The 26,149-nt window shown below is 54.5% G+C and overlaps 1 protein-coding gene across 5 annotated transcripts; it reads right to left on the bottom strand.

Annotated features, from left to right (window-relative positions):
* Positions 1–3,676: 3,676 nt before the first annotated feature.
* BCAN (brevican) lies at positions 3,677–21,559 on the bottom strand. Of its 5 annotated transcripts, none has more exons than XM_050752892.1 (14): positions 20,895–21,559; positions 17,039–17,137; positions 16,026–16,400; positions 15,535–15,709; positions 15,107–15,234; positions 14,362–14,655; positions 11,522–11,755; positions 10,321–10,962; positions 6,814–6,921; positions 6,106–6,264; positions 5,437–5,519; positions 4,917–5,061; positions 4,433–4,644; positions 3,677–4,166 (listed from the first exon to the last, which is right to left on the bottom strand). In XM_050752892.1, exons 2-14 carry the CDS (start codon positions 17,127–17,129, stop codon positions 4,059–4,061), a joined length of 2,754 nt encoding a protein of 917 aa, XP_050608849.1. In that variant the 5' UTR covers positions 17,130–17,137; positions 20,895–21,559; the 3' UTR covers positions 3,677–4,058. The 5 variants fall into 5 exon arrangements, 4 of the variants coding, with proteins under 4 accessions (XP_050608849.1, XP_050608858.1, XP_050608877.1 ...); XM_050752901.1 differs by having other exon boundaries at positions 20,899–21,559; XM_050752920.1 differs by having other exon boundaries at positions 4,454–4,644; positions 20,895–21,558.
* Positions 21,560–26,149: the final 4,590 nt, after the last annotated feature.

Raw genomic sequence — 26,149 nt, 5'->3', positions numbered from 1 at the left:
AGATGGGGTTTCACCGTGTTAGCCAGGATGGTCTCGATCTCCTGACTTTGTGATCCACCCGGCTCAGCCTCCCAAAGTGCTGGGATTACAGGCGTGAGCCACCGTGCCTGGCGCAATTTCTGAGTCTTTTGGTCTCTCCAGGATTTCTTCCTTTCACTTGCCAGGAAATTATGTCAGAGAGAACTTCGGTTCACCTTGATGGAGAAACTGAGGCACAGAGCGATGTCCCTTGCCAGTGATACTAGGAATTCCTAGATGCCACTTGGGGTCTATATAACATGGGCCAGGGCAGGCAAGGTGGCTTATGCCTGTAATCCCAGCACTTTGGGAGGCTGAGGCGGGAGGATCGCTTGAGCCCAGTAGTTCGAGACCAGCTTGAACAACATGGAGAAACCTCATTCCTACAAAAACAAAAACAAAAACAAAAAGTTTCCTGCCTGGTAGCATGCGCCTTGTAGTCCCAGCTGCTGAGGAGGCTGAGGCATGAGAATCGCTTGAGCCTGGGAGGCAGAGTTTGCAGTGAGCCAAGATCGTGCCTCTGCACTACAATCTGGGCGACAAAGTGAGACCCTGTCTTAAAAAAATGAAACAAAAACCCATGGGCCAGGGGACTGTGGGCTAGCCCCCTTAAATATTCCAGTCCTGTGGTCGACAGCCTCCCCATTAGCAAGCTCTCTAAATACTAAGGAAGAAGCATCCGGGAATAAACACAGAAGCCACAAGATCCACCCACTCAGACAATTAACTAGTCTAGAGTCTCTCAGTGGGGGGAATTTCCTCACATTCTTCCTTTTCTCCTGTTTTCTTTTCTTTTTCCTTCCTTTTTTTCCTTTCTTTCCTTTCCTTCCTCATGCTCTGCCCCTGCCTCTTTCAGTTCTCCCTTCTCAGGAGGAAGTAGGCTGCTTTGCAGAATGCAGAGCGGAAGTCAGATCTCAGGAAGGACCTCCAGTCTGTGGATTGAAAGAACTTGCACAGCTGGGAGAGACAGCACCTGGGCCCTCACTCCAGGCAGAGATCTGGCTGCAGCCCCCAGGGAAAGTCCACTCACCCACGGGAGTCTGACGGGCTAAGCATTTTTGGAAGTCTTTAGGAGCTGCTGTGTCACAGCAGGGAGCCGGAACAATGGGACTCTTTCTTTCCCTGTGCAGGAGACAGGCCCACAGACAGGGCCTCACAGCTAGGACAAAGGCCCCAGTGAGGTCAGGACAGTGCTGTGGGAGTTGGGGGTGTGGGGGAGGAATGGGCAGGTAGGTGTGTGGTAGAGCAGCCTGGAAGGAAGGAAGCTGGAGGCCCTAGCAAATAAGTTGGGGCTCTCTGGAAGGCCATCTCACCAGGCTGCCAGGCCCCTCGGCAATGTTCAAGCCCCTAAATCTCACCCAGGCTGGGTCTCTTCTCTCCATACACATTCTGATCTCCTTCATTCCCAGGAAACTGAAAACTCTGCAAAGGGACCCCTGTTTAGACATGTGGGAATGAGGCTGAGAGCTTAACCACACGTCCAGGGGCTTGGCAGGGGTGAGCACATCGTTAGATTGGTGCTGTGCCCTGGAAGCAGAGGCAGACACAGATGTGGCCCCTACTCCACATCCCCAAAGATGGGGCTGACACTCTATGAGGGGCCAATTCCTCCTGCCCAAGGCCAGGATAGGACACACATACACGCACACACACACAGGGACTGGGCCAGGGGTTGGACTCTGTGCAGGACGCTGAGTCACCCGTGGACCAGCTCCGCCTTCCCCAGGAAGCCCAACAAAGCCAGGAGAGGGCTTCCGTTTCCGGGCCCCGCCAGAACACCCGGGCAGGTATCAGGGACAGGGCAGGATTCCAGCTTCAGCCTGTCTACCTCTGAAGCTCTCCTGATCAATACATCAGAGAAGATGATGGAGCCCTCCTGCCGCTCTTGGGGAGAGTCGGTGAGAATGCCTTGATGGGAAACCAAAGCCCCTTCCAGCTCACCACCATGGGCTCTCTGGGGAAATCCAATATACTATCAAACTCCACCTCAGGGGACCTCCCTTAAGAGCCCAAGGACAGACACTGCCCCTCCCCAGCCTTCTCCTCTTAAGGCCCTACTTTCAAAGGCCCACCTTGATCTTCATCCACTCAATTCCACCTAAATCCCCTGAGAGCCCTTAAAATGCATTGACTGTACAATCACAGGGTAACACAGGATAAAGTGAGGATCTACTCTGGCCCCAGAATCATCCTCTTCCCTATAGCTCCTTAAGAAACAGAAGTCTCTGCTCCCTAGCGACGCAGGGCTGAGTTGTGTGGGGGGCAGAAGGTGGGGCAGGTGAGGCCTGAGGTGAGGAAGGAACGTGGTGGTAGGTGGGTGTGGGAGGTCACACTGGTATATCAGAGACCAGCTGGTGTCAAGTTTAGAAATAGGGTGGGGAAGGGCCAGGAGCTAGGCAGGGATGGCCTGGGAGAGCCCCAGCTCCCACCAACACAGAGCTGTATTGAACCTGTGTCTGCCTGTCTTGCCCACTATCTCTGGGTCTCCCGGTATTACTATCAGTCTTTGTTCCTCTGGATCTGTCTCCCTGTCTCTGGATTTTACTGGCTTCAGAGAAGGAATAAGTATTGCCCTTGTGGGTGATGTGCTGTAACAAAGTGGGCACATGCAGGAGTGTGTACATACGACAGTGTGCACGTGTGTGCCTATGTGTGACTGTGTGTGCCTAACTGAGGATCTGCAGGAATGTTCTCTCATCATGAGGACAGACTGCATCCTGATATGCACTTCACCAACAATTCTGTGCACTGGGAGAAGGGTGCGCGCGCGCGCGCACACACACACACACACACACACACACACACACACGCGGGCGCTGGGTCACTCTCTGCAGTTCTCAGAGTGACCTCATCCTCTCAACCTCCGCTGACTCACAGCCCCCAGGGCCAGCTAAGCCTGGCCGGAAGTCCAACCCCCTACATAGCCAACCACCCCCCTTCCCCTCCCGCCTCCTCAGGACGCAAGCCCGCGGCGCCCCCTGGCGGGATCCTGGGGCTCCTCGCACCCCTCTGCCCGTCTCCTTCGGCGCACGCTTACACGGCACTCTCAGAGCGCCGCGCTGGGTCCGCAGCGCCCTCTGCTGGCCGCTGCCTGTGCCGGCGCCCAGGTCGTTCCCCGGAGCCCAGTCCGCCGCAGGGCTGGGAACCTCCCCTTGGCCTTTAGCTTGTTTCCCTATTTCTTGCATCTCTGCCTTCTCTGCTGGACGTAAACCTTCCTGTGGCCTAACCCCCAGACGTGCTGCAGTGCCAGCGGAGCTCTCCCATCACCCTCACTCTCACACTCCCATGAGGGAAGGCCCTTCCGGAAGCTCAGAACTGGGATACCAAGGCACCAACCTCTACCTTCCTCTCTGGGACCCCAGCCCTTCTCCCTCCCAGGACAGAGCTCATTGACGTCCACTTGATTCTTAGGCACTCAGGCACTCCATCTCTTTCCACACATGCTGCTTCACTCCAGCTGTCCCCCAGCACCTGTGCGTTCCTTCATTCCATAAGTACTTCCTGGCAGCTATTCTGGCACTGTTCTACTTGCTGACATCTTTGGGACATCTCTGACCTTTGGAAGCGAATAAATCCCGAAGCTCTATGTATCCTACGAGGCCCTGCCCAACCTAACCTCTCTCTGTCTGTCACAGACATACACACAGAAGCGTCCAACTTGCTTGGGCTCATACACAGTTTTATTTCCTGTTGGTTTTACAGACAGTTCATCCTGCAAGCCCATTCCCTTGGAAAATCCAGAATGAGTGGGCACAGTGCTCCCCAGAGAAATGGAGGGGAGAGGATGGCTGCCAGGCAGAGGGCAGTTGAGGCACTTAGGGATTTACCCCGGCCCTGATGGAAAATCTGGTGCCCAGGGGAGGGGGAGAGGGCCTGGGCTGGGCTGGAGCCTCCCAGGTATTTCCCAGAAGCCCCTTCAGGAACTATCACCTGGACTCTAGTCATGTTGTGACATCCTGTGGTGGCAGGAGCACAGGGTATGAGGGAGAATTTGGGTGACAGGGCAGTGCTGTGGCCGGCAGTGTTCAAGGCCTTGCCCCCTAAGGACCTGGCGTGGGGCTGGAAGAGGGGATCAATAGCGCCTTCCAGCGTCCCAGCAGCCTCCCCTGACGTCCTTCTGGGTCCTTCTCTGGGTGCAGAGCTCGGGCCTGGGGAAGACAAACACTCACCCTCCACCCTGGCTGCTCCTCTCCTCAGAGCCTGCCCTCTGATGTTCTTGCTCAGCCCACGAGAGCCCGGAATGTGGCTGCATGTTATCAGACATCAGCACTGAAGGAACCCGAGAGCCTCCAGCCCACCTTTCCCCCTTTGCCTCAGAGAGGGGCAGTGACTGCTCCAAGGTCACATGGCCAGTGACAGGCAGGACTGAGAGTGGAGCCCAGGGCTACCGTTGGCTACTGTCTCCCACTCCTACCTGCCTCCTCCTGTCACTCACAGGTCTTCTGGGCACACAGGAGATCTGGGGGGTCTCCCAACGGCCGTTCTCTTGGCATCGGATCAGCGGCAGATTGCGCTGGGCCAGTCCTTCCCGGCACCGGTAGCGAAGCACTGTGTCCACCTCATAGCGCAGCCGTGGGCGGCCAAACACTTGAGCCAGGGGCAGCTCCGGTGGTGGCCCACAGGACACTGCAAAGGAAGACAGTTAGGAACTGGGAGCCTGGCTCTGTGGGTGACAGTTCCCAGAATCTCCATGGGGAAGAGAAAAATGGGCCACAACATGACAAAAAAAATTAGGGATTCAGAGTGGACCCATATAACTTGTTAGCTCTCCCATGGTCTGGAACACGTTGTGACTCCTCTATGTAGCCTTGCACTCTCTGTCTACAAACATCAGTTGCCCTGGTCCCCTAACCCACCCCTCCACTTCCTTGCTGGGACCCTCCTTTGCCTGCCCTCACCCAGCCCCATCTTGCAGGTGTAGGACAGGTGGTAGTTGCAGGGCACATCACTCCATTGTCCCTGATCATGCCACACCATGACCACGCAGTTCTCTCCAGACAGGAAGTAGCTGTCAGGCTGCCCAGGGTTCCAGTTCTCATAGAGCTAGGGGGACGGAGGAGGTGGTGAGGAGCTCCTACACCAGGAGTCCGGGAGAGGGCCTAGAGGATCTGGGGAGGAGGACGGGTGTGCGGGGCCCCAAGAGAGGGAAGGCTAGGGCTAGGGAGTAGGGGACCTCCCGGGGAAGGGGAAAGGAGAGGGCAAGGACTTTAGGGGAGGGAGAATGGGAGCCAGAAGGGAAGAGAGAGGACACAAGGAAGGGAGGAGAGCCCAGGGAGAAGAGGCAAAGGGCACGAGAAAGGGAAGGAGGCCGGAAAAAGAAGGGGGCAGGGTCAGGAGGGGTGGGGGCGGTAGGGAACAGAAGTGCTTAGAGGAAGTGAGCTAGACGGCGGGGGGTGGGGGTCGACTGGGGCCTCTCACCAGGGGGACGCCATCCGACCACAAGAAGTCGCCTTCAATGGTCCTATCGTTGAGCCCGATCCACTGGTACTCCCGGTACCGGTCTAGGGAGACGAAGGGGTGCAGTGAGCGCCATCGCCAGCAGATGGCGACCGTTCCCCGCTCCCGGGCGGTCTGCGGTGACTGCCTGGGAAACCCTAACCCGCGATCCAGCACCCGCCCTTCCCGGGTTCTTCTACCTCCTTCCAGTCTCTGCTCAAGGGCCAGATGGAAAGCAGGGGAATAGGGGTGGGAAAATAAGGAAGATATGAATCCAGGCTAGAAAAGGGGAGTTTTGGAAAAAGAGTAAAAATTTTTAACAAGATTGGAGTTGGAGTTGGGGGAGGCCGACGGAGGTCGGAGAGCTGAGAGGTTGGAGGGACTGGAGGCGGCCCCTTGCGCGGCGGCCCGGCCCACACAGGCGCACTCTACTGCGCGAACCTCCACTTTCCGTTCCCGAAGGCCACTGCCTAAGCGTAGGTTAGGGAAGGAGGGAGAGAGAACGAGAAGGCGAGTGAACGAGTGAGTGAGGGAATGCACGCTTGAGAAAACCAAGGAATGAGTGCATGGGTTAATGAGGAAGGCGGTTAGGCGAGTGAGAGGGAGAACGCATGGCGGGCGGGGGTCCCTCCCACCCTGTCCCCAGCCCACTGTTGATGAAGTCCTGTTCCTCGGGCGTGCTGATGCTGGCCAGATGCGCGCCGTACATCCGGCACTGGGTCTCTGCCTCCTCCCAGCTCCTTCGTGTGGAAAAGTGTTTGTAGCAGGAGCCCTGGAAGGCGTCCCAGCCCGGGTTGCAGAAGCTAAGGCCTGCGGCACAGAAGGACGGGAATCTTAGGGCACCAAAACCCAGAGGGCCAGGTCCCCCTGGAAGGGGCTGGTCTCCTTGCACTACCGCAGGCTGAGAGGGGCGGGACTAAGGGGCGAAGGGGGTTGGTGTCAAAGATCTAGTAGAGAATGAGGGGGCTAGCATAAGCCTAGAGGGGCTCTTGGGCAGGGGCGCTGGTGTCTTTTATGAGAGACAGGGACCAGGGTGAGGGATGGAGTTCTGGGCTGAGTCTCCATCGTACCGAGCAGTGCTCTCCTCTCCAGGAGAATGGAGCCTGTCATGTATTGACCACCGATTAAATGCCAGGAGTATGCTTTGCACTGGTCTCAAATGCACCCCCTATGAGAGGCATTTTGGTTTCACTTAGATAAGAAAATTGAGGGTAGGACTCAAAGAAGTTATGCAACTTGCCTAAAACAGGGACTCATTAATGACAAGGTCAAAACCAATGTCCTCCCTCCCCCTTCCAGAAGCAGCACGTTGTGGCAGAGTCCAGGCTTCAAACCTGTGCCCCGTCCCTCAACACTCACCAACATCGCACAGGTCCCCCCCATAGCCAGGCAGACATAGGCAGCGGATCCCTTCCTCCTCTTCCAAGCATGTCCCACCATTGTGGCAGGGGCTGGGGACACAGTCACCTGAGAGGGGGAAAGAAGTGAGGCCGGGGGAGCGAGGCAGCCCGACTCTACAGCCTGAGCCCTCCAGGAGAGGGTGCAGAGGGTCCCCCAGCCCTGGTCTCTCTGTCCTGAAAGCTATAACAGCACCCTAAAAGTGCTCCCTAGAGACTGTCTCTGGTCACAACCCAGCCCTGAGTTCTGGGTTTCTTTCCTCTTCCCGCTCCCCACTTCAGCACTGGCTCGGCCTTGTGCAAGCCACTGTTATGGCCACCAGTGTGAGCCCAGCCCAAAAGGGACTGGGGAGAAGTGGCCAGGAGGGCCCTCAGAACCCAGACCCATGATGGAGAAAGATACTGGGCACAGAAAGTTATAGCTCTAAACTCTTATCTGGCTTCTGTGTGACATTGGGCAGGTCATTTTCCTTCTTTAGGCTTGGAGTTTAGCCCCACACCCCCTTGCCTTTGTGCCAGGTCCCAGCACAGTTCTGTATAGTCCAGGTGGAATGAATGGAAGTGAAGGAGGGAACAGAAGGATTACCATAGCAACAGTGGAGGGTGGTCTCCCTTGACTGCTCCTGAGACCTGATATTGGTGTGGTCCAGGTGAATACTAACCATTCTTCCTGCTGTCCACTGGGCAGTCAGCCAGCCCCAGAAGTTGTTAGTGGAGATCCAGCCCACTTTCCTCACTCTAGGCCCTGCCCTTTCTCCCCCAGCTTAGGAACTAAGTTGCAGCAGCTCCCATTGTCCTGCAGTGCTGACTGGCCTCATACATGCAGCTTTCTCTCAACATCACCCAACCTCTCACCTCCCCTTCTTATATCCACAGACTCTTCCACTTACCAGTCTCCCTCTCCCAACTCCACTTTGGGCCTTCTGCAGGTTCTCCAACCTAGAATCCATCTCACTCCTTCCTTCTGGCTTCCTCTCCTCCAGGCAGTCCTCTTAGACTAACACACTACCCTGAAGGTCTGCAATCTGTTGCCTGGCTCTAGCTCCATCTGGCTAAGCCATCTGCTTTACTGGACTTTTTTTCTATGGATCCTGGGGTAGGATGTGGCTGTGCTTAAGATGCGCTTGGGTGCTATAGGAGCTGTCAGTTTCCAATTCTTTCTGGTTCAGATGACCCAGGGGAAGATGGCTCCACAGAACAACTGTGTAGGTCATGGCCCTCAGCGATGGTAAGGTCAAGGCCCTCAGCCATGGGAGGCAAAACCACTCCAGGGCAGAACCCTTCAGACTTTACCATCCACCTCTAGAAGCCATGGCCAAGGCCCACAATGCTTCACGCTGGCCTGGCCACAGATCCCACTGCCTGGTGAGAATCAGTAGGGGTGGAGAGAGGAGAAGCTGGAGTCGATTCAAAGAATTTTGCTGGGATGACCTATCTGTTTTGGGTGAAATGAATCAGCTTTTCCAGCACCACTCCTCCTGTCATCTTCCCTCCTGCCAATAGTTTCTTCCCAGCTGGTAGTGCTGCCCACCTCCCAACCCCAGAGGAAGAGGTATTTCATTTAACCCATTAAGCACCAGGCCCCACAGAGGGTAGAATCCTGAACTTCCTCCCATTCCTCACACTTTCCTGTCCCTCCTATTGTCCTTTCTGCTCCTTCCCATTCAACCCTCCAACCCTGGGGGACAGATGTTCTCAAACTTTGTCTTTGGTCCCCTACCCAGGCCATGGGTCCCTCCCCTTGGCTGTGGGCTACAGAACCTGAACCCAGCACAGGCAGAGTCAAGTGAAGAATGCTTCTTCTTGTCATCTTCCCTCTCCCTTTTTGGGGACAAGTACTCTGCACAACCAGAAAGTTTTCCCTTCCTTTCCATTGAAACAGCAGTCAAGGAGACCTCCCACTTACCCTCCAGGTGGGGGAACTAAGATACTGTAGATACCTCCAGTTGTGCTCCTTTTCCCGCCAAACCCCCTCCCTATTCCCCACAGGGCTGAACTCCAAGGCCAATTGTGCAGGGACCTAACAGTTGACATGGGTAAGCCTGGGTGGGACACAGGATGTGATCCATCTAAGACAGGGGTCCTAGGGTTGAGGGAATCCCAGCCTTCCCCAGGGACTTCCACTGGGAATCTTAGCCTTCCTGAGTAGGGAGGGCTTCTCTCAGACCCCAGAACCTGAATCCTTCCTTCGCACTCTCCATCACTTGCTCTTCAATCTGTGTCTTCTCCAGCATTAGGTACTTTGAGACCCTTTGGGTTTGGGGAGGGTGAAGCCATTCCTTCTGGAGAGTAGGGAATGGTCATTAGTGCAGGAGTTAGTGGAGAAGAGGAAAGCTGTAGGTAGTGGGATGAGCATTAGACACCACCCCCTGCTGAGATGCAGGGCTAGGGGATGGGGGTGAAGGCACCTGAATGCCAGGGAACTGCCTCTATGCTGAGAGACCCTCAGTTCCCTCAGTTACTATGACTCTTGGCACCACCAAGATGGACTGGAAGTGAATATAAATGCACAACCCATGCACCCTGGGCTGCAGGGGTTTCTCCTCATCAGGAGTGAGGGACTGCAACTCCCAGCACTGCCTCAGACTATGGATGATGACTTCTCCAGGAGTAATGTGTACAGTCATATTTTGGAATTTCAGCAGCCAGGAAGGAAAGTGTAGACGGGCCTGAGAAGGAGAGGCTGGGGGAACAATAAGGGCTGTTAGACTTCCAGGACAGACAAGGGGAGAAGCTGAAAATGAAAAAGGAAGAGAGGTCAAGACACACACACACAGAGGGAGAGACATGGAGCCAGAGAAGAAGCATCCAAGTGCTCCTCATGACACAGACCCATGGAATGAGAGGGATGGACAGCAGGAGATGGAGACAGAGGGTACCAGAGCTTGGTTACAAAGCGGTTTAATAGAGATTTATTTCCAAGGCTTGTTTTCCATGAAACAGTCAAAAAATACTTCACAGAAGTAGTTGCTTAAGGCTCTGTGGGGGTACGGGTTCTCCTGGACTCCAGAGGTTGGGGGATGGGGAAGGGACTCCCAGGCTTCCCTGAGATCAATGGGAGGCAGCTAAAGGGGACGGCACACAGGAGGAGGAAGGGAGTAGCGGAAAATAGGCTGAGCCCTGAAGACTGCAATAGGTGATGAGGACCCCTGGAGAGGCCTGAGGATGCTCTGTGGGACTGGTGAGATGTGAGCCACAGGTGGAGGGCCCAATGGCAAGGAAGGGTCACAGATGGTCAGTGGCAGGGCTGGGGTCACAGGGTGAAGACTTGGAGAGCTGGGATGGAAGTCACAAGGTGGGTATCCGAGATTGGAGACCCATAGGTAAAGGTGGGTAAGAGAATGAAGGCAAAGGACAGGAGAGTTTGGGATGATGGTGGGTTAAAGGACTACAGGTCAGGTGACCCAGAGTTGCAGGGGGAGGAAAAGGAGTAGGGTAGAGAGGGCAGTTGAGCCTTGGGCAGAATTACCTGATGCGGGGACCACGGCCACTCCACCTCGGCTGGCGCTGTCAGTGGGCAGCACTGGCTGGGCCTGCACTGAGGTCCCTGCCGGGGCAGTTCTTCCAGAATTATCTTCAGAGGGGGCCTCCAGCTCCCTGGTACCCTCAGGGGCCCGTGTGGCTGGAAGCAGGGAAGGGGCACCCTCAGAGCTTCCTGTCTCCTCGCTCTCTCCTCGAGGGACCCCAGATAGCTCAGGACCACCGGTTTCCTCCCCCGCCTCTCTTGCCCCAGCCAGAGTGGAAGGTGATGGGGATGCTAGGTTCCTCTCCCTGGGAGAGGGCAGAGTCTCAGTAGGTGGTCCATGGACCCTTGGAGGCCTGGGAGTTTCTGACTCTCCATCAGGAAGTGGTGATACACCAGGCTGCAGGACTGCCCTTGCTGGCGCCTGAGAGAGTGACTCCTGGGCTGCTGGCTCAGTGGGGAGAGAGACCTCAGGGCCCGGGCTGTTGAACTCGCTGGGCCATGCCCACAGAGCCTCATCCTCCACCTCTTCCTCCTCTTCTTCTTCCTCTTTCTCTTCTTCATCTTCATATTTCTCTTCTTCCTCCAATGCCTTGCCTTCCTCTTCTGAGAACACCGTGGGCGGGACCATGGATTGAGTTTCAAATTCTAAGCAAAGCACAAACGGTTCAGCACCAGGGACAGCGCCCGCCCGAGGACCGAAAGAAAAAAGGGAAGGGGAGAAAAGTGGGGCTGGGGAGGGTGAACCCTGGGGAATAGGGAAGAGCCCGCCCTGAGGACGGGTGATCCTTGCTCCACACTGGAAGAACTTGACCCCAGCTACGTTGTTGAGGCAACACTTGAGAAGGCTCTGTGAGCCATCATTAGCCCCGGAGAACATGATCATTGCATCTCCCTCCTACTCTGTCAAAACTCTAGTCTGTTTTGGGTGTGTGAGGTGGAAGAGGGACCAAAGAAGGGAGGCCCCGCCTTTCCAGGGCGCGGCTCCTTGGTGCAAGCATCTCTAGCTCCATAGAGTTGGGGGTGGAATTTACTGGAAAAACAAAGGTTGGGAGAGGGACAGGAAAGGTGCCCTGCACCCCTGAGCTGCTGAGCAAGGACAGGGCAGAGTCATGCCATCCATGACGTGAGCATCAACCTAGGCTTGCCTCTTCTGCCCCCAACTTCTTTCAATCAAGACGTCCTTAGGATAAGGGATTTGAGTTACCTGGGACTGTCCTAGGGGCCTCTGCTGGGTCTTCTGGAGTGGAGCTTCCACCTCCTCCGTCTTCCATGATGGGGATGGAGTAGATGGCCCCACGGGATTCGCTCTCCATAGCTTCCTGAGGCAGCTGCAATTCCTTCAGGGTCTCTGTCACTGTGACGATGGCCTCTAGTCCATCAGAGGCTGGGTCGGAAGCTGGGTTGGAGGCCTCAGGAATGGCAGAAGGCTGGGCTGAGTCTGTGGCAGGAGGAAAGTATTGATGCGAGGCTGAATAGGTAGCTCTGCCCTCCCAGGTCACAACCTGCACCAGGGAATTCTCTCAATTCTCTCACATCTTCCCAGTGGAGCACCTACTGGGGCGCAGGGAGCATCCCAGAACTTCATCACTCATTTCTCAAGCATTCATCAAGTGCCTACTGTGTGTCATGCCAGGCATTCTCCTGGGCACTGAGGATACAGTGTAGAACGAAACAGCAAACCTCCTACCCTCAAGGGAAATTATATTCTAGAACAGACGACAAACAAACATATATTATAATGTTACAAGATAAAGAACACTTGAGCAGAGTCAGAAGATAGAATGATGGAAAGTACTACTTTGGAGTGGTCAGGAAAGGCTCAAGTGAGAGATATTCCCTAGGGGGAGGGGCTGGAGCCAGCAAGATGGATGAAACAGCTTTAGTACTTTGGGATCTTGGGCTTGGGGCAAGGTGTGAGGGGTCCCAGCCATCCCCAAATTCTTTTATTTTTTAGACAGAGTCTCGTTCTGTCACCCAGGCTGGAGTGCAGTGGCACAATCCCGGCTCACTGCAACCTCTGCCTCCTGGATTCAAGTGACTCTCCTGTCTCAGCCTCCCAAGTAGCTGGAACTACAGGCATGCGCCACCACTACTGGCTAATTTTTGTATTTTTAGTAGAGACAGGGTTTCACCATGTTTGCCAGGCTGATCTTGAACTCCTGGCCTCAAGTGGTCCACCCACCTTGGCCTCCCAAAGTGCTGGGATTACAGGCGTGAGCCACTGCACCCAGCCTCCAAAATTCTTGAAATAGGAGGGGAGAGAGGCTTGTCATTTCGTCAGGATAGCTGGAGGGCAGAATGCAGGAATAACTTCAGGCACTACCTGAAGATCTCAGTGGTGGGGCAAGTAGGCTAGGGAAAGGGCCACCTCCTTCTGGGACCTACTCCCTTCAAATAACCAGAAGTTTAGAATGGTTTACTTGTCCTCTGGGGAAGGGAGCCAAGAGCAGAACACCAATGAAGTGAAGGTGGAATTGGGCTAAGAAAAGCCCTGAAGGCCGTCTGTGCTCAGCCAGGCAAGACAGGACAGTGAGTCCCTGCCCTTATCACCTGCTCCAGTGAGCCTTACTCCTCACCAGACCTTGTGTCCTTGCTGCCTCTGTCGTCCACCAATTGTGTCCCAACTGTAGTCATATTCCCGCTCCCCTGACCCTCCTCATGATCCAGGCCATTTCTTTCCAAAACAGTGCTTGGCTTGGCACACAATCATAGCCAGTACACAGAAGTTTTAGCTATTACTACTACTACTACTACTACTACTACTACTACTACTACTACTATTACCCCTGTTCCAGGAGATCTTTTCAGATGGACCTGTCTTCCTATGGACTTTTACTTGCCCACCCCTCCCCAGCCCCCAGCCAGATATGTCCACAGATCTGTCCCAATGGTAGTAATGCTTTTCTCTCAGTCTCTCCTCATCCCGGGAGTGAAGCATCTTGTCTTCCCTTTGACTGGGGGTTCCCATGGCAAAAGCTGTGTCTTCATCCTTCAGACCAAGTGCTCCCTTAGGGTGAAGGCTGTGTCTGCTCCTTCCGTTTCTGCTTCCAGCTCTTGTAACAGCATTTCAGGCTTACAACTGGGGAAGGACCCAGACACCCCATGGCAATGCCTGTCTTATTGTCAGTTACCCTTGGCCTCGGCCTTTTGCCTCTGAGGGTCCCAGAAACTGCCTCCCCCTCAGCTCCCAACATAAGATATGGGCAGGTTTGGGTGCAGTGGCTCACACCTATAAATCCCAGCACTTCAGGAGTCCAAGGTAGGCAGATTGCTTGAGCCCAGGAGTTCAAGACCAGCCTGGGCATGTGGCGAAACTCCATCTCTACAAAAATTTGCTAGACATGGTGGCATAAATCTGTGGTCCCCCCTACTCCAGAGGTTGACATGGAAGGATCCCTTGAGCCCAGGGAGGTTGAGGCTACAGTGAACCATGATCGCACCACTGCACTCCAGCCTGGGGAACAGAGTGAGACCCTGTCTCAAAAAAACCCGAAAACAAACCATAAGACGTGGGCAGAAAGCTATCTCTATTCCCAACTGTGCTTAAGGTCCTGCTCCCTTTAGGGGGAATTGAGTCCATCCACCAGTATTTGGTAGTTAAAGATCTGACACTTTCTTAAGCTGTAGTTTCTGGAAATCCTCCAGAGGGCTCCTGAGGGCATTTGGTTGTTGACCGGAAGAACTTGAGCAGATTACTCATTGAATTCACAGAATGTTGGTCAACTCTGCTCTGCCAATAAGCTGGCAGGAAATGAGAGCTTATTCAGCAGCCCAGCTGGAGCAAACAACGCATGGACTACTGGTGGGAAGGCAGATAAGGAGAGGCCAAAAGGTGAGCACTCCTTGGGCCAAACAGCTGACAGACACCACACCAGAGGGCATGCCCAGATTTAGAACCCTAGATGACAAGCTGGATTTCACCCACGACCCCTTCAGGCAAATGGCAAAGCCCTGAGCTAAACTGATCAGACTAGGGTAGGATTTTTAGGGCTCAACTTTGCCTTTCTGAGATTGGTCTCAGCTTCTGCAGGGAGGTGGGCTCACCTCGGAAGCAGTAGACGTTGAAGCGGCTGTGCTTATTGGGGAAGCCAGTCTGGTTGGGGAAGAGGAAGAGAGTCTTGACACCAGGCAAGCCCCCACCACAGCGCTGGCTGGGTGTGACAATGGGGTAGCGCACACTGCCATCAGCCAGCCACCCTGGGCTGCAGCGGTCCAGGCCACCGTCCCAGGCGGCATACAGCTGGCCCGTGGTGGCAATCTCTGCACCCCGCTCCTGGCAGTACGCCCGTGCTTCCTCCAATGTCAGCTTTTCTGGAGGATCACCCAGGAACAGTTCTCCTAGGTGGAGAAGAGAAGACTGGGTTACCAGGCAGCTGGTAGCTCCTTCCACTCTGGTGTCCCATGGGAACCCTGGGCAAGCTTCTCCAGTTCCCTCATCTGTGGCAGGGAGTCAACTACTCTAGGATCAAAATCAGAATAGAACCTCAAGATGGACATTAGAGCTCAAAGAGATGGAGCCCAGACTTCTCATTCTGCAAAGCCATGCACAGAGACCACCCAGCAGGTGGTAGATGAGTTAAACTCGGTATCCTGCCACCTGGCTGAGACTTTGATCATGAGCTTGCCTCTGTGACAGTGTTTGGAGAGAAGGACACCAATTTTCTCCTTACTCCTGCTTGCACCCTTAAACTTAGGAGGGATAGTAAAGTCCTGCCGAGGCCCTGGGAGGACCTATGGGCAGCATGGGGGGTAGGAGATTGTCCCCTGGGAACTTCTCACTCCTAATCACCATTTAGGTCTTCAGCATAACAGTAGACATCATAGAGGTCATCCGGGTCCACCACACCATAGTTCCGGACCCCGGGGAAGCCATCCATGTCTCCGTAACAGGCCTCTCGTGGGGTCTGGATGGGATACCTGGGGAGGAAGGACAGAATCACTTAGTACAGATGCTTTCACCAGGGAGCCAGCCCATATTGACTCTACTGAACCCCACTGCCACCACAGTGCAGCCACTTGCTGACAGCTCGCTGTCCTCCTAGCTCTACAGGGATGCACATGCTCAGGGTCCTCACCTCCCCTGCTCAGACCAGCCTCATCCCCCAGAGGCAAAGAGCCCTGCGTGCCCAGCCTGACGCATCAGGCAGCACCCGGCAGAAGAGGGGCCATGGCCACCTCAGGGGCAAATAGAAGCCCCAGTCCACAGCCCCTGCCCACCTCACGGTCTGATCCGACAGCCAGCCAGCATCACATTGCTCATAGCCCCCAAGGTAGGCGGCATAGAGCTGCTCCGGGGTGGCGATGTGGGCTCCAATGCGGGCACAGGCTTCCTGGGCCCCAACAAAGGAGAAAGCGTAGCGGGCAGAGCCCTCTCGGTAGAGAAAGACGACCCCTGTGGGGCAGAGAGGACCCCGGAGCCAGGTGAGCACCCAGCACACTGGCCTCCCCTCACCCTCCTTGTCACTCCTCTGTACACAGGGGTAAAGTTCAACTGTGCTCACTCTACAGCATGAGGGACTTAAGTTAGATGGTGGGGAGAATTTCCTCTACCTGAAGAGAGAAAGGAGGCCTGTGTCTCCTCACTCTTTTTCCAACCCAGGCTGCGCCTTCCAGCTACGTTTGCTTCCCTCTCACACTGTGGGCTCCCCGAGGGCAAGACTCCTCCCTTCCCTCCCTCCCTCCCTCTGGGAACCTCCCTGCCCTCTCACCTTTCACCTTGACCTCCACAGCGTCGCTGCTGTCATCGATGCCGTGCTGGACCTCGCAGCGATAGATGCCTGAGTCGTTGGGGCGCAGCTCGCTCAGCGCCAGGGAGACATCGGTGAGCGACGCTGGGTACGCAGGCAGTGCCACGCGGAACCGGTAGGCCTCATTCACCTTGACGCGAACTCCCCGCGCCACCAGCACCTCTGCCTCCCGGCCCCCGGACAGGAAAGTCCACTTGACCCGCGGAGATCCCAGCACGGCCCGGCGGCTCGGCGGCGGCCGCAGGTAGTGGACGTGGCAGGGGATGGTGAGGGCGCCACCAAGCACACCCTGCAGTGGCGCGTGACCGGAGATGCGCACGCGAAAGGCGCGGTCCTCTGTGAACGGGTGGAGCCGGCTAGAACTTAACGCTGTAGACCCTCAGAGTCCCACCCGGTGGGCTGCAAGCCCCGATCCAGGATCCCTCCTTCCAGCCCCAGGATTCCCCGGCCCCTCTAGAACCAGGGGCCAGGGTCCTGCAGCCCTACCTCTGGGTCCTCCAGGACCATCACGGTCTCCAAACCCATCCCCCAAAGTCTCCCAGTCAATTCTGCCCCCGGATTCCTTGCCCTGCTCTCAGAGTGTTCCACTTCCTCTCCAAAATTCCTAGACCACACCCCAGGGTCCTCCAACCTCGCCCCCTGAGTCCTCCAGCCCAGTTTCCCGGTCTGCTCCCTTTAAGGCCTCCTTCAGGGTTTCTCCCAGTCCCACCCCTTTCCCACCTGCTAGCTCCAGGATCCCCTATCCTCCACCTTAGGGACCCAAAGTCTTGCACCCAGTGCCTCTCGCTAGTCCTGCCGCATGATTTCTCCAATCTACCAGATGCTCACAGCTCAGCCTTTATTTCCAAGTGTTCCCGCCTGGACTCTTCCCCACAACCCTCCCCATTGTCTCTCTTTCTGGGGCCCCTAAGCCTGGAAGCAGTTGGTTAGGACTGAACAAGACAGAGATGGTGACCCCCAGTGGGGTTACTTACCTGAGCTGTCTCCTTCCAGAACATCTGCTAAAGCTGCAGGAGCCTGGGCCAGGACCAGGGCTGCCAGCAGGGGCAGGAGTAGCTGGGCCATGCTGCAGGCTGACAGAAGGACATGAGAAAGAAAGATGGGGTTAGACTTCAAGATGGACTTCCCCCGGCTCCCTACTACACCCATGTGGGTTCACACATATCCTGGCTCCAGAAGTCCCCTACCTTCACATCACCAGGGACTCTCTTTTCTGATCCCCATCTTCCCACCAAGGGATTCCTTCTCAGAACCAAGACCTGAGTCCTAGTCAACTCACTGTGTGACCTAAGCCAGCTCCTTACCTTCTCTGGGCCTTTATTTTCTTATTTATAAAAGAGCATCATCATTACTACCTCCATGAGTTGTAATGGAACCATGTGCTTTGAGAGTGTTTTGTATCTTAAAACTCCTATACAAATGTATAGCACCAGGCACACAGTAGGAGCTCAGTATATAGCATGAATGGTGGGTGCTATTATACTCAGAATTCTGTCTGCTCCTCCCAGTGCCAGACTCCTTCCTTGAACCCAGAGCCTTCTCCCATAGTGCCTCTCTAGCCTTTCCTGCCTTCTAGACGGTCCCTGCCTCCATGGACATCATACTCACCTGGCCTTTTCCAGGAGGGCCTTCTAGACTGAACACAAGTAAGCAGAACTTCTCTTGAGCTCACCATCTCCTCTACCTCCTCCCCACCATTATTTGTAAGGAAACTCTTCTCTTTACTCCCCGACATTCTCCATCCCCCTTCCTTGGCTGCCTCCTCCCTTCTTCTTCCCAGCCTCTCCTTTCTGCCTGGCACGGGCTTTCCCACCGGAACTCTTGGCTCAGAAATCAGTTGGGACAAAGCCCCTGTCTCTGCCAGTCTGGCCTCTGTCCAGCCCCTCCCTTCCCCCACCCTAACTTTTGTGAAAGCCTTGGGCTGGAGGGTGGACTAAGGGGGGTGAGAATAAATGGGAGGGGCTACCCCTTCCTACCCCTGGCTATCAGAAACTGTAGAACCCAGAATATTCCTCGAAGCGCTTACACTGTCATAAAAAGGATGTGGCCTGACATTGAGAAATGGAGACTCAGGCTCAGAGAAGGATAGGGCTGACCCTGGATCCCTAGCAAAGAAAAGTCAGGCACGAGGGCAATGTGCTCCCAGGAGAGAAGGCTCAGAGCTACATCATCTATAAGGGTTGGGCTAAACTTAGAAGAGCATGGAGATCCAGGTCTGCCATGGAATAGGCCAATGATGCAGCAAGAGAATTGAAGGTTAGACTATAGGCAGGACTCCTAGAAATCAGGTTTATTCCACTGGCTGTGCACTCCCATTCCAGGCCCACTGTTTATCCCCCATCTTCCCTGCCCTCTCAGCCTCTGCCTTCATACCTGCCCCTGTACTTTCCTAAGCCTGAGCTGATGGGAAATTTCCTACTTTCCCCAGATCCTCCCACCTCCCTGCCATCATAACCTCCATCTCCCCCACTGTGTCTTGGTATCATTTCCTAGGGTCAGAGTTGGGAGAGGGGTGGCACAACCAGATGTGACCTTTGAGAGGGAGGAGGTTCTTGATGGGGCCAGATTAGAGGTGCTGAAACCAGCTCCAGGCATGGGGGTGCTTGAGAGGACTGTTCTGGGGCTGGAGTGGGGACCATTGGGCATGAGCAGCCAGTGCCCACCGGGTGCTGGGAAGACTGTTTGCCATGCATCTGAGCTGTGCCAAGGCCTGGGCCTGGCCCCCTTCTGGCGCCCTCCCTCCCTTCTCTCTGGGCTGGAGCTGGAGTTGGAGCTGCTCACAGACCTGGCTCCCATCTCTCTGACAGGCGGCCCAGAAACCCATATAGTTGGAGTCACTTTGGGGCCAACGCCCTGTACCACTCTTTCACCTCTGTTCTGACAGTGGGAGAGTGATAGAAGAGGGTCTAAGGCCAATGAGGACCTAACTGCTCTGGAACATGGAGGGCAACCTACCCTTGACCCCAAAAATGGCAGTCATTGACCAGTGACGCCAAGAGGGCAGCCCCGTGCAGTTCTCAGAGAGCTCTGTCTCTCCAGTCTCGGTCCTTAGCCTCCCAGGTGCAGCTAGGAGCCCGGAGGAAACTCAGACTTCCCCACATCTGTACCAGCCTCGGAACCCAGGGGTCCAGGGTTCTGTGGCCTTCTCTATCCCACACACCACTCACCTCCATTTCATCTTCTCTTCCTCCAGAGCAGGCCACACCTCTCCGTCTCTAACCCGGAGAGCTCAGCAGTCATGCTATCCCTTCCCTTGATGCCACAACATCCCCCTCTCTGTTTCTGCTCCAGCCTCTTTATCTCTGCCCTTGTTTTGAATTTCTTGAGCTGTTCAGGAAACTTTCCTCTTGTCACATCGTTTCTGTCTGATCCTGGATGTCCATCTCACTCACAGTCTTCGTAGACCCAACCCAGAGAGTTAAGACCAGGTTCTCTCTCTCTCTCTCTTTCTCTCTCTCTCTCTCTGTGTGTGTGTGTGTGTGTGTGTGTGTGTGTGTAGGCATGCACATCCACCACCTCCATGCTGAACACCCATCAGCTGGCAGCCAAGGCCTGTCCCATAGGAACTGAGCTCCAGCACTCAGCAGGGTCAGCAGGGAGGCACCAAAGAAGCCAGAGCTTTGGCTATAGCAGGAGTGAAGCTCTCTGCTACCCCCTTAGCAGCTTCATGAGGAGCAACATGAGCCTACAAGATATCAGCGGGGCCTTAGGGCCTGTAGGAGTAATTGCAATTATCATATAAATAGTCCTTTTTATTGGAAGCACAACTAATAATACTATTAGCAATGTCACCAGCCGAGCTGTTGCAGATCCCTCTCGTATAGAGTCTGAAATGTGGATGATGCTGTCATAAATAGCAAAGTTAGCCATAACAACATAGGCATTGGTAATACTGTGGGTGGGTCTATGGGTAACACTGTTCCCTGATCTTACTGTTATCATCTGCAATCTAAGTAATGCAGATAATAATGGTGCCCCTCAGAATTGATGCCAATCTCTTGGTCCTATTAGAACCATGTAGGCAGAGCTATTCTAATAGGTGGGGGAATACAGGATATGGAAATACCTGGGAGAGGGAATTCCCAGGCCCTTGGGAATTGGACTTCCTGGCAGTGCTAGGAAGGAATGCAATAGTGGTAACGGAATTCCAACTAATAGCTGGAATATTGCTAATGTCTACCTGAGCCAGTTCTCCTAAATGCTTCCTGTGGATAGCCTCAACTGTGAGAAAAAGATTATTTATATTTTGCTCATTACAACAATGAGGAACCCGAGGTTCAGGGAAGTCAACTAACTACCCCAAGGTCACAGAGCAAGGAGCCGAGTTGGGATTCCAGCCGAAATGGGCACCCCGACCACCTCCTAGAGCGGCTCTGATCGGCTGTCTTGCCGGACTACAGTAAGGTGTCCCCAGAAGGGTTGCTGGCCGCTGCTCCTGGAGCTGCCTGCAGCGTGGGGAACGGAGGCAGGGACTGATCCCGACCGCTACCGCCCTGCCTGAGACAAGGTCGGAAATCTAGGGGGCCGCGCTGGGACAGGATCGCGCAGCAGGGAAGACGCGAGGACCCTAGGGGTTGCTGATCAGACTGCGAGCAGCAGGGGGGCTGCCACTGGCAGAGCTGGAAGCGTGTAGATCAGAGATGGCAGCAGCAGCTGCGGGAGCTCGGGGCTGTCCGGCAGCCTACCCCGCTGCGGTGTCAGGAGTCGACGAGTTGGGTGCCCCAGAGCCTCGAGGCAAGGGCTGACAGGCGGGGGGCGCAGACCAGGCGGGCACTCCCTTCTCTCTGTCCCCGACCCCAGGGCGGGCGGCGGGGCTGCGGAGGCACTCACCTACCCAGGGCTGGGGTTGGGGCGCGGCACTGAGAAGTTTGTAGCCTCCTCCGGGGGTCTCCTCCGGGTCTACGTCTGGGTCCTGCAGCTGCAGCTGAGACTGCGGCGGGGACTGCGCGAGCTCAAGAAGAGGCTGGGGCCGCAGGACATTCGGAAGAGGGCGCCGGCCCTCCCGGCACCGCACAAAACCCCCTTTCTTCCCCCCGCCCCTGCCCCGCCCTCCCCGGGGCCACCCCCACCCCCTGGTCGGGAGCGCGGGGGGCTCGGGACGGTCACGGGACCCGCTGCCTTCTTTGCGTTGGCTCCCGGCGGCAGCGGCGAAAGCAAGGACGAGCGAAGTAGGACATCGTTCAGCGGATGAGAAGCCGAGGGCTTGGGGGTGGGGGGGTGGGGGCAGGAGGAGCGGGGAGGGAGCGTTCGCTGAGCTAGAGGATGACGATGTTGCAGCTGGAGAGGTGGAAGTTGGACAACCAGAGGGACTTCTCGTTGGTCAAAGAAGGAGGAGGGATTCAATTAGACTGTAGGAAGTGGATGAAGGGAGAATGGGGGCTTTGCTCCTGAAAAGAGGTACCCTTCCTAATAAAAATGGGAAGCTCTTTTCTGGAGGTAGAATGGAGTGCAAATGCCCGTAGCTACCTCCCTGGAGGCAGCTATGATTGGGCTTTGGCTCCTGTAGTGCTCCCACTCCCTGCACAGAGGAGGAGCTGACTTTGCAGCTGGAAGGATGGAGGTTAGACAGCAGAATCATGGGTTAAGCAAAGCAAGTCAGGAAATCTCTAGACCTGAGGTGGGGGTGGGGTGCGGGTGGCACTGTGAAGGGACATTACCAGTCATGCAAACCAATGTGCAAAATGCAGGCGTTGCTGGGAGCCCAGAAGGCCTACTGGCCAGGGCTGTGGATGCTGAATGTGCAGCCTGATGCCAGGGGGTGGGCCTTGAGTGCTGCCTAGCCAGGAACTCCTCAGTGCCCAGAATACCAATGACCCTCCTTTCCACCAGCTCCAGGGCCTCTCTGCTTCCCTCTCCTTTCCCAGGCTCTCTGCTTTTCCCTCCTCCCTCCTGGGACTGTAGGCAAAGCCCCTGGCATGGACAGTGGGCAGGACAGCCAGATGCCTAGATTCCCTCCCCTGGATACCAATACTGGCACCAAGGATAGCTTTGGAGGGCTTTGATCCCCATAATCTCCACAGCATCTTCAAAATACCCCAAGTAAAGTGAGGTGCGCTCAATGCAAATGCAGCCTCAAGGCAGATCCCCAGCCTTCCATCTAGACTGCACCCTAGGTCCCTCTTGGGAACTCTGGACTGCTCCCCACTGAATGTGCCAGCTCCCCCACTCACCACTGCCTGGCTTTCACTCCCAGCGCTATGGACTTGGTTTCAAAGGGCTTTGAGAAGCTCACAAATAAAACCCACTCCAAATCTTTGAGGATCTAAAGGGAAGATTCTGGCCCCTTCTCAGAGACCCATCTACTGTAGGAACAGGACAAGAAGACCTGGGGGATAGGGAGGGGTGGATGGTAAATTTCCTTACCGAGAAAAATGCAGGCTGGGTGCGGTGGCTCATGCCTATAATCCCAGCATTGGAAGGCCAAGGCGGGCGGATCACCTGAAGTCAGGAGTTCAAGACCAGCCTAGCAAACATGGTGAAACCCCATCTCTACTAAAAAAAATACAAAAATTAGCCTAGTGTGGTGGTGGGCACCTGTAATCCCAGTTACTCGGGAGGCTGAGGCAGGAAGGATTGCTTGAACCTGAGAAGCGGAGGTTGCAGTGAGCCAAGATCGTACCCCTGCATTACATCCTGGGTAATAGAGCGAGACTCTGTCTCAAAAAAAATAAAAAAAAAGAAAAAGAAAAGAAAAGAAAAATGCCCCAGAAAGGGATGCAAGACTGAAGGGAACAGAGGAAGGTGCTTGGGAGAGTCTGGGAAGGAAGGGATCTCAATCTATTTACTTCGTTAAACAAATATGAGTTGAATTGAATTCCAACTGTGGACCAGGAACTGCTCGAGGTCTGGAAATGCAGTTCCAATTCTTCTAGTAGAAAGAGGGGATCTGAGAAGGCCTTTAGGGACAGGTCTGGGCAGCCTTAGGATGTCTTTTTGCTCCCTTTAGATGTTGCATCTCAGAGTTGCAAGAAAATTCCCTTCCTCAGGAGAGTCTCAGCATGGATGCGTGTGTCCAGCCTATCTCCACGCTGGCCCTACAGGGCTTAAGGCCAGCCAGGCTGAGCCGGGCAACCAAGCGGCTGAAATTTAATCCCAGTGGTGGCTCAGATGTAACCACAGTTCTTGCCTCAGGGAAACCTGGCTGTGACCAGAGAAGGCAGAGAAAGTGACCTTCCTTACCACCTCTCCTCATGACCAGAAGGGTTGGCACTCACTTCGGTGCCCTGGGGGAGTCCACTCTTGACTGAGGCCAGCAGCACCTGGGTCTGGACAAGGGCTGGTATCAGACAGTCTGTTCCAAAAGGCAGATCCCTGGTGGGAGACCAGACGTGGTAAGAGAACAGACAGCTGCTATTGCACAAATGAGGACTCTGGCATCACAGGCACTGAGGTCAAATTCCTGTTTTGTCATTTGCAGTGGCAAACCTCAGAAAGGGCCCTGTTCCTCCTCTGAAGCTCTCTTTTCTGAACAACGGGCTGAATAATATCTACTGCACTGGGCAATATCTACTGTACCTGAACTGGGCAAGGGAAAACCCTGGCCCATGACTTGGGCTCAGCAAAATCTAGTTCTTTTCCTTTCCCAGTCACATACACATGCGCACACACCCAGCAACCTAATCTGCCCAGATCTCCTGGCCAGGAGGTCAGAGGACCACTCTCCTGGAGGGCTCATTATTTGGGATTGGAATCCTTTGCAGAGGATTTCTCAGGGGAGGAAATGAGCGCTCTGAGCCTTTTTCAACATTTCCAGCTGAGAAAATGTATACTGAAGGCTAACTTGCAGTTTGAACCAGCAATTGCTGATCAGGGACTCTCTTTACAGTTACAGACCCTTGGCCATATGCGTCTTCCCCTGTTTCTATTCACTTTCTGAGAGGAGGCAAGAACTAAGACCTCCCTCTGCCCTAGTCCTTCCAGATCTCAGAAAGAGATCCCCAGGGACTGGCTGAAAGCAAACAGAATCAATGGCAGCGGGAAGAATGAAAGTCAAATTTCAAGTAGAACCTCCTGTCTCAGTAACAGGAGAAAAATTTCTCCAGTAACCTTGAGTATCTTCTGAACACGGAAACTGAGACCCAAAGAGGTCAAGCAACTGTCCAGAGTCACACAGCATGGAATTGGCTGAACCATGACCAAAAAATCAAGTCTCCCAGGCCATCGTTCTTGCCAGGGCTCCCCAGATGTCTATCAGGGCAGAGAGAAAGAGGGAGGTGGAGAGAAGAAAGAGAGAGAGAGGGAGAGCATGGGCAGCTCTCCTCCCTCTCCCACTTGCAGCCCAGCTGGCTGCCTCCCAGTCTCCTGGGCCCTGGGGAATTTTCCAGCCTCTCTGGATGAGAACAATCAATCTCCTGCCTCCACCAGACCCCCAACATCCCCCATCCATGCCAAAGCCGAGGCCATGACCCAAGTTCAGAAAAGAGAATATCCCCTCCATGTTCCTGTACCCTGAGTTCCCCCCATCTCCAGTGTTAGCCCTGGGCCTTCCTCACTGGATTCTATTCCACAGTGGCTACTGGGAGAGCCTGTTCTGCCAACCTCTTTGAACACCTGCCTCCTTTCTCCCAGACTTGGGGTGGGGGCCTAGGCAGCTGAGTTCCTCTCCCAGGCCTTGCACAGGCATCTGGGTCTTGTGCCATGGGCATGTGGGAGTAGAGCTGAAGAGGGGGATGTGGCTCTGAATGCTGGCACAGCTGTGTTCAGAGAATGGGGGCTTTGATAGCTTCTGAAAGAGGCCAGGAAGCACAGGACCCCAGCCCAGGCGGGAGGGGGTGGGGAGCAGAAATGGCTGAGTGTGGCTCTGAGGGCTCCTGCTGCCACAGACAGGGAGTGTGGAGTGTGGAGTGTGGAGTGGGAGGGGAAGTAGGGCAGTAGGGAGACAGCAATGGGAACTACAGGCTGAACAGCATCATCAGAGAGCCCCCTGCTGCACCAGCAGGAGCCAGCGTCCCCATGAGCTGGTCAGACCGCGCTTTGAGGGTTGCAAACCCATGTATTCAGAGAAGACCATCAGCTTGTTTCACAAAGAATAGTGAGAGGAATTGGAGGGCTGGAGCCCGAGTACATCTGAATCTACCTCGTGAGGTCCCACCAGAAGGCCACCTGTAGTGCCTCTCCCAGCCTCCTATGGGGAAGGACCACTTATTTCTCTGTGATGTAGGGGCAGGTACTAATCTCTCTGCGCTTCAGTTCCTTCACCTGTAAAATGGTAATAACCCCTTGTTGTATGGTTTTGATGTTGGAGCCATGTAAATGTTTTATATAATTAAAATACAAAATTAATTAGAGTTTACATTAATTTTAGATTAAATTAAAAAGAAGAAAAATAAAGCAATCCCTAAAAATATAAAACAAATTATAACAAATGTATCTAACTGTATATGAAGTTGGAGCAAAACTACATAGAAGAATTTTCTTTCGGCCGGGCTCAAGCCTGTAATGCCAGCACTTAGGGAGGCAGAGGTGGGCTGATCACCTGAGGTCAGGAGTTTAAGACCAGCCTAGCCAACAAGGTGAAATCCCATCTCTACTACAAATACAAAAAATAGCTGGGTGTGGTAGTGCACACCTATAATCCCAGTTACTCGAGCAGCTGAGGCATGAGGATCCCTTGAACCTGGGAGGCAGAAGTCTCAGTGAGCCAAGGTTGTGCCACTGCACTCCAGCCTGGAAGACAGAGTGAGACTCTGTTTCAAAAAAAAAAAAAAATTATTTCAAGTGATTATAAAACTCAGCATTTTGACTATATCTCTCTAACCCTCTAAGGGCGAAAGGAGCCATGGATAAATTTTAATGTTGGCATTATTATTTTGAGAGTTATACACACACACACACACACACACACACACACACACACACACACACACATATATATATATATATATATTTTTTTTTTTTTTTTTCTTTTTTTGAGACGGAGTCTTGCTCTGTCATCCAGGCTGGAGTGCAGTGGTGTGATCTCAGCTCACTGCAAGCTCTGCCTCCCGGGTTCACACCATTCTCCTGCCTCAGCCTCCCAAGTAGCTGGGACTGCAGGCGCCGCCACCACCCCCGGCTAATTTTTTATATTTTTAGTAGAGACGGGA

Source organism: Macaca thibetana, chromosome 1 (assembly GCF_024542745.1).
Source record: "Macaca thibetana thibetana isolate TM-01 chromosome 1, ASM2454274v1, whole genome shotgun sequence".
NCBI classification, from domain to species: domain Eukaryota; kingdom Metazoa; phylum Chordata; class Mammalia; order Primates; family Cercopithecidae; genus Macaca; species Macaca thibetana.
This window is presented reverse-complemented; position numbering and strand designations above follow the sequence as displayed.

Bases quoted from the DNA above. Each gene is read 5' to 3' on its own strand.
- BCAN (XM_050752892.1), bottom strand. From the start codon at position 17,129: ATGGCCCAGCTACTCCTGCCCCTGCTGGCAGCCCTGGTCCTGGCCCAG. The intron at 5,520-6,105 runs GTGGGCTGGGGA...TCGTCTCCCTAG, and splicing joins GGAACAGGACTTCATCAACA to ACCGGTACCGGGAGTACCAG. The intron at 4,645-4,916 runs GTGAGGGCAGGC...CTTCCTTTGCAG, and splicing joins CACCTGCAAGATGGGGCTGG to TGTCCTGTGGGCCACCACCG.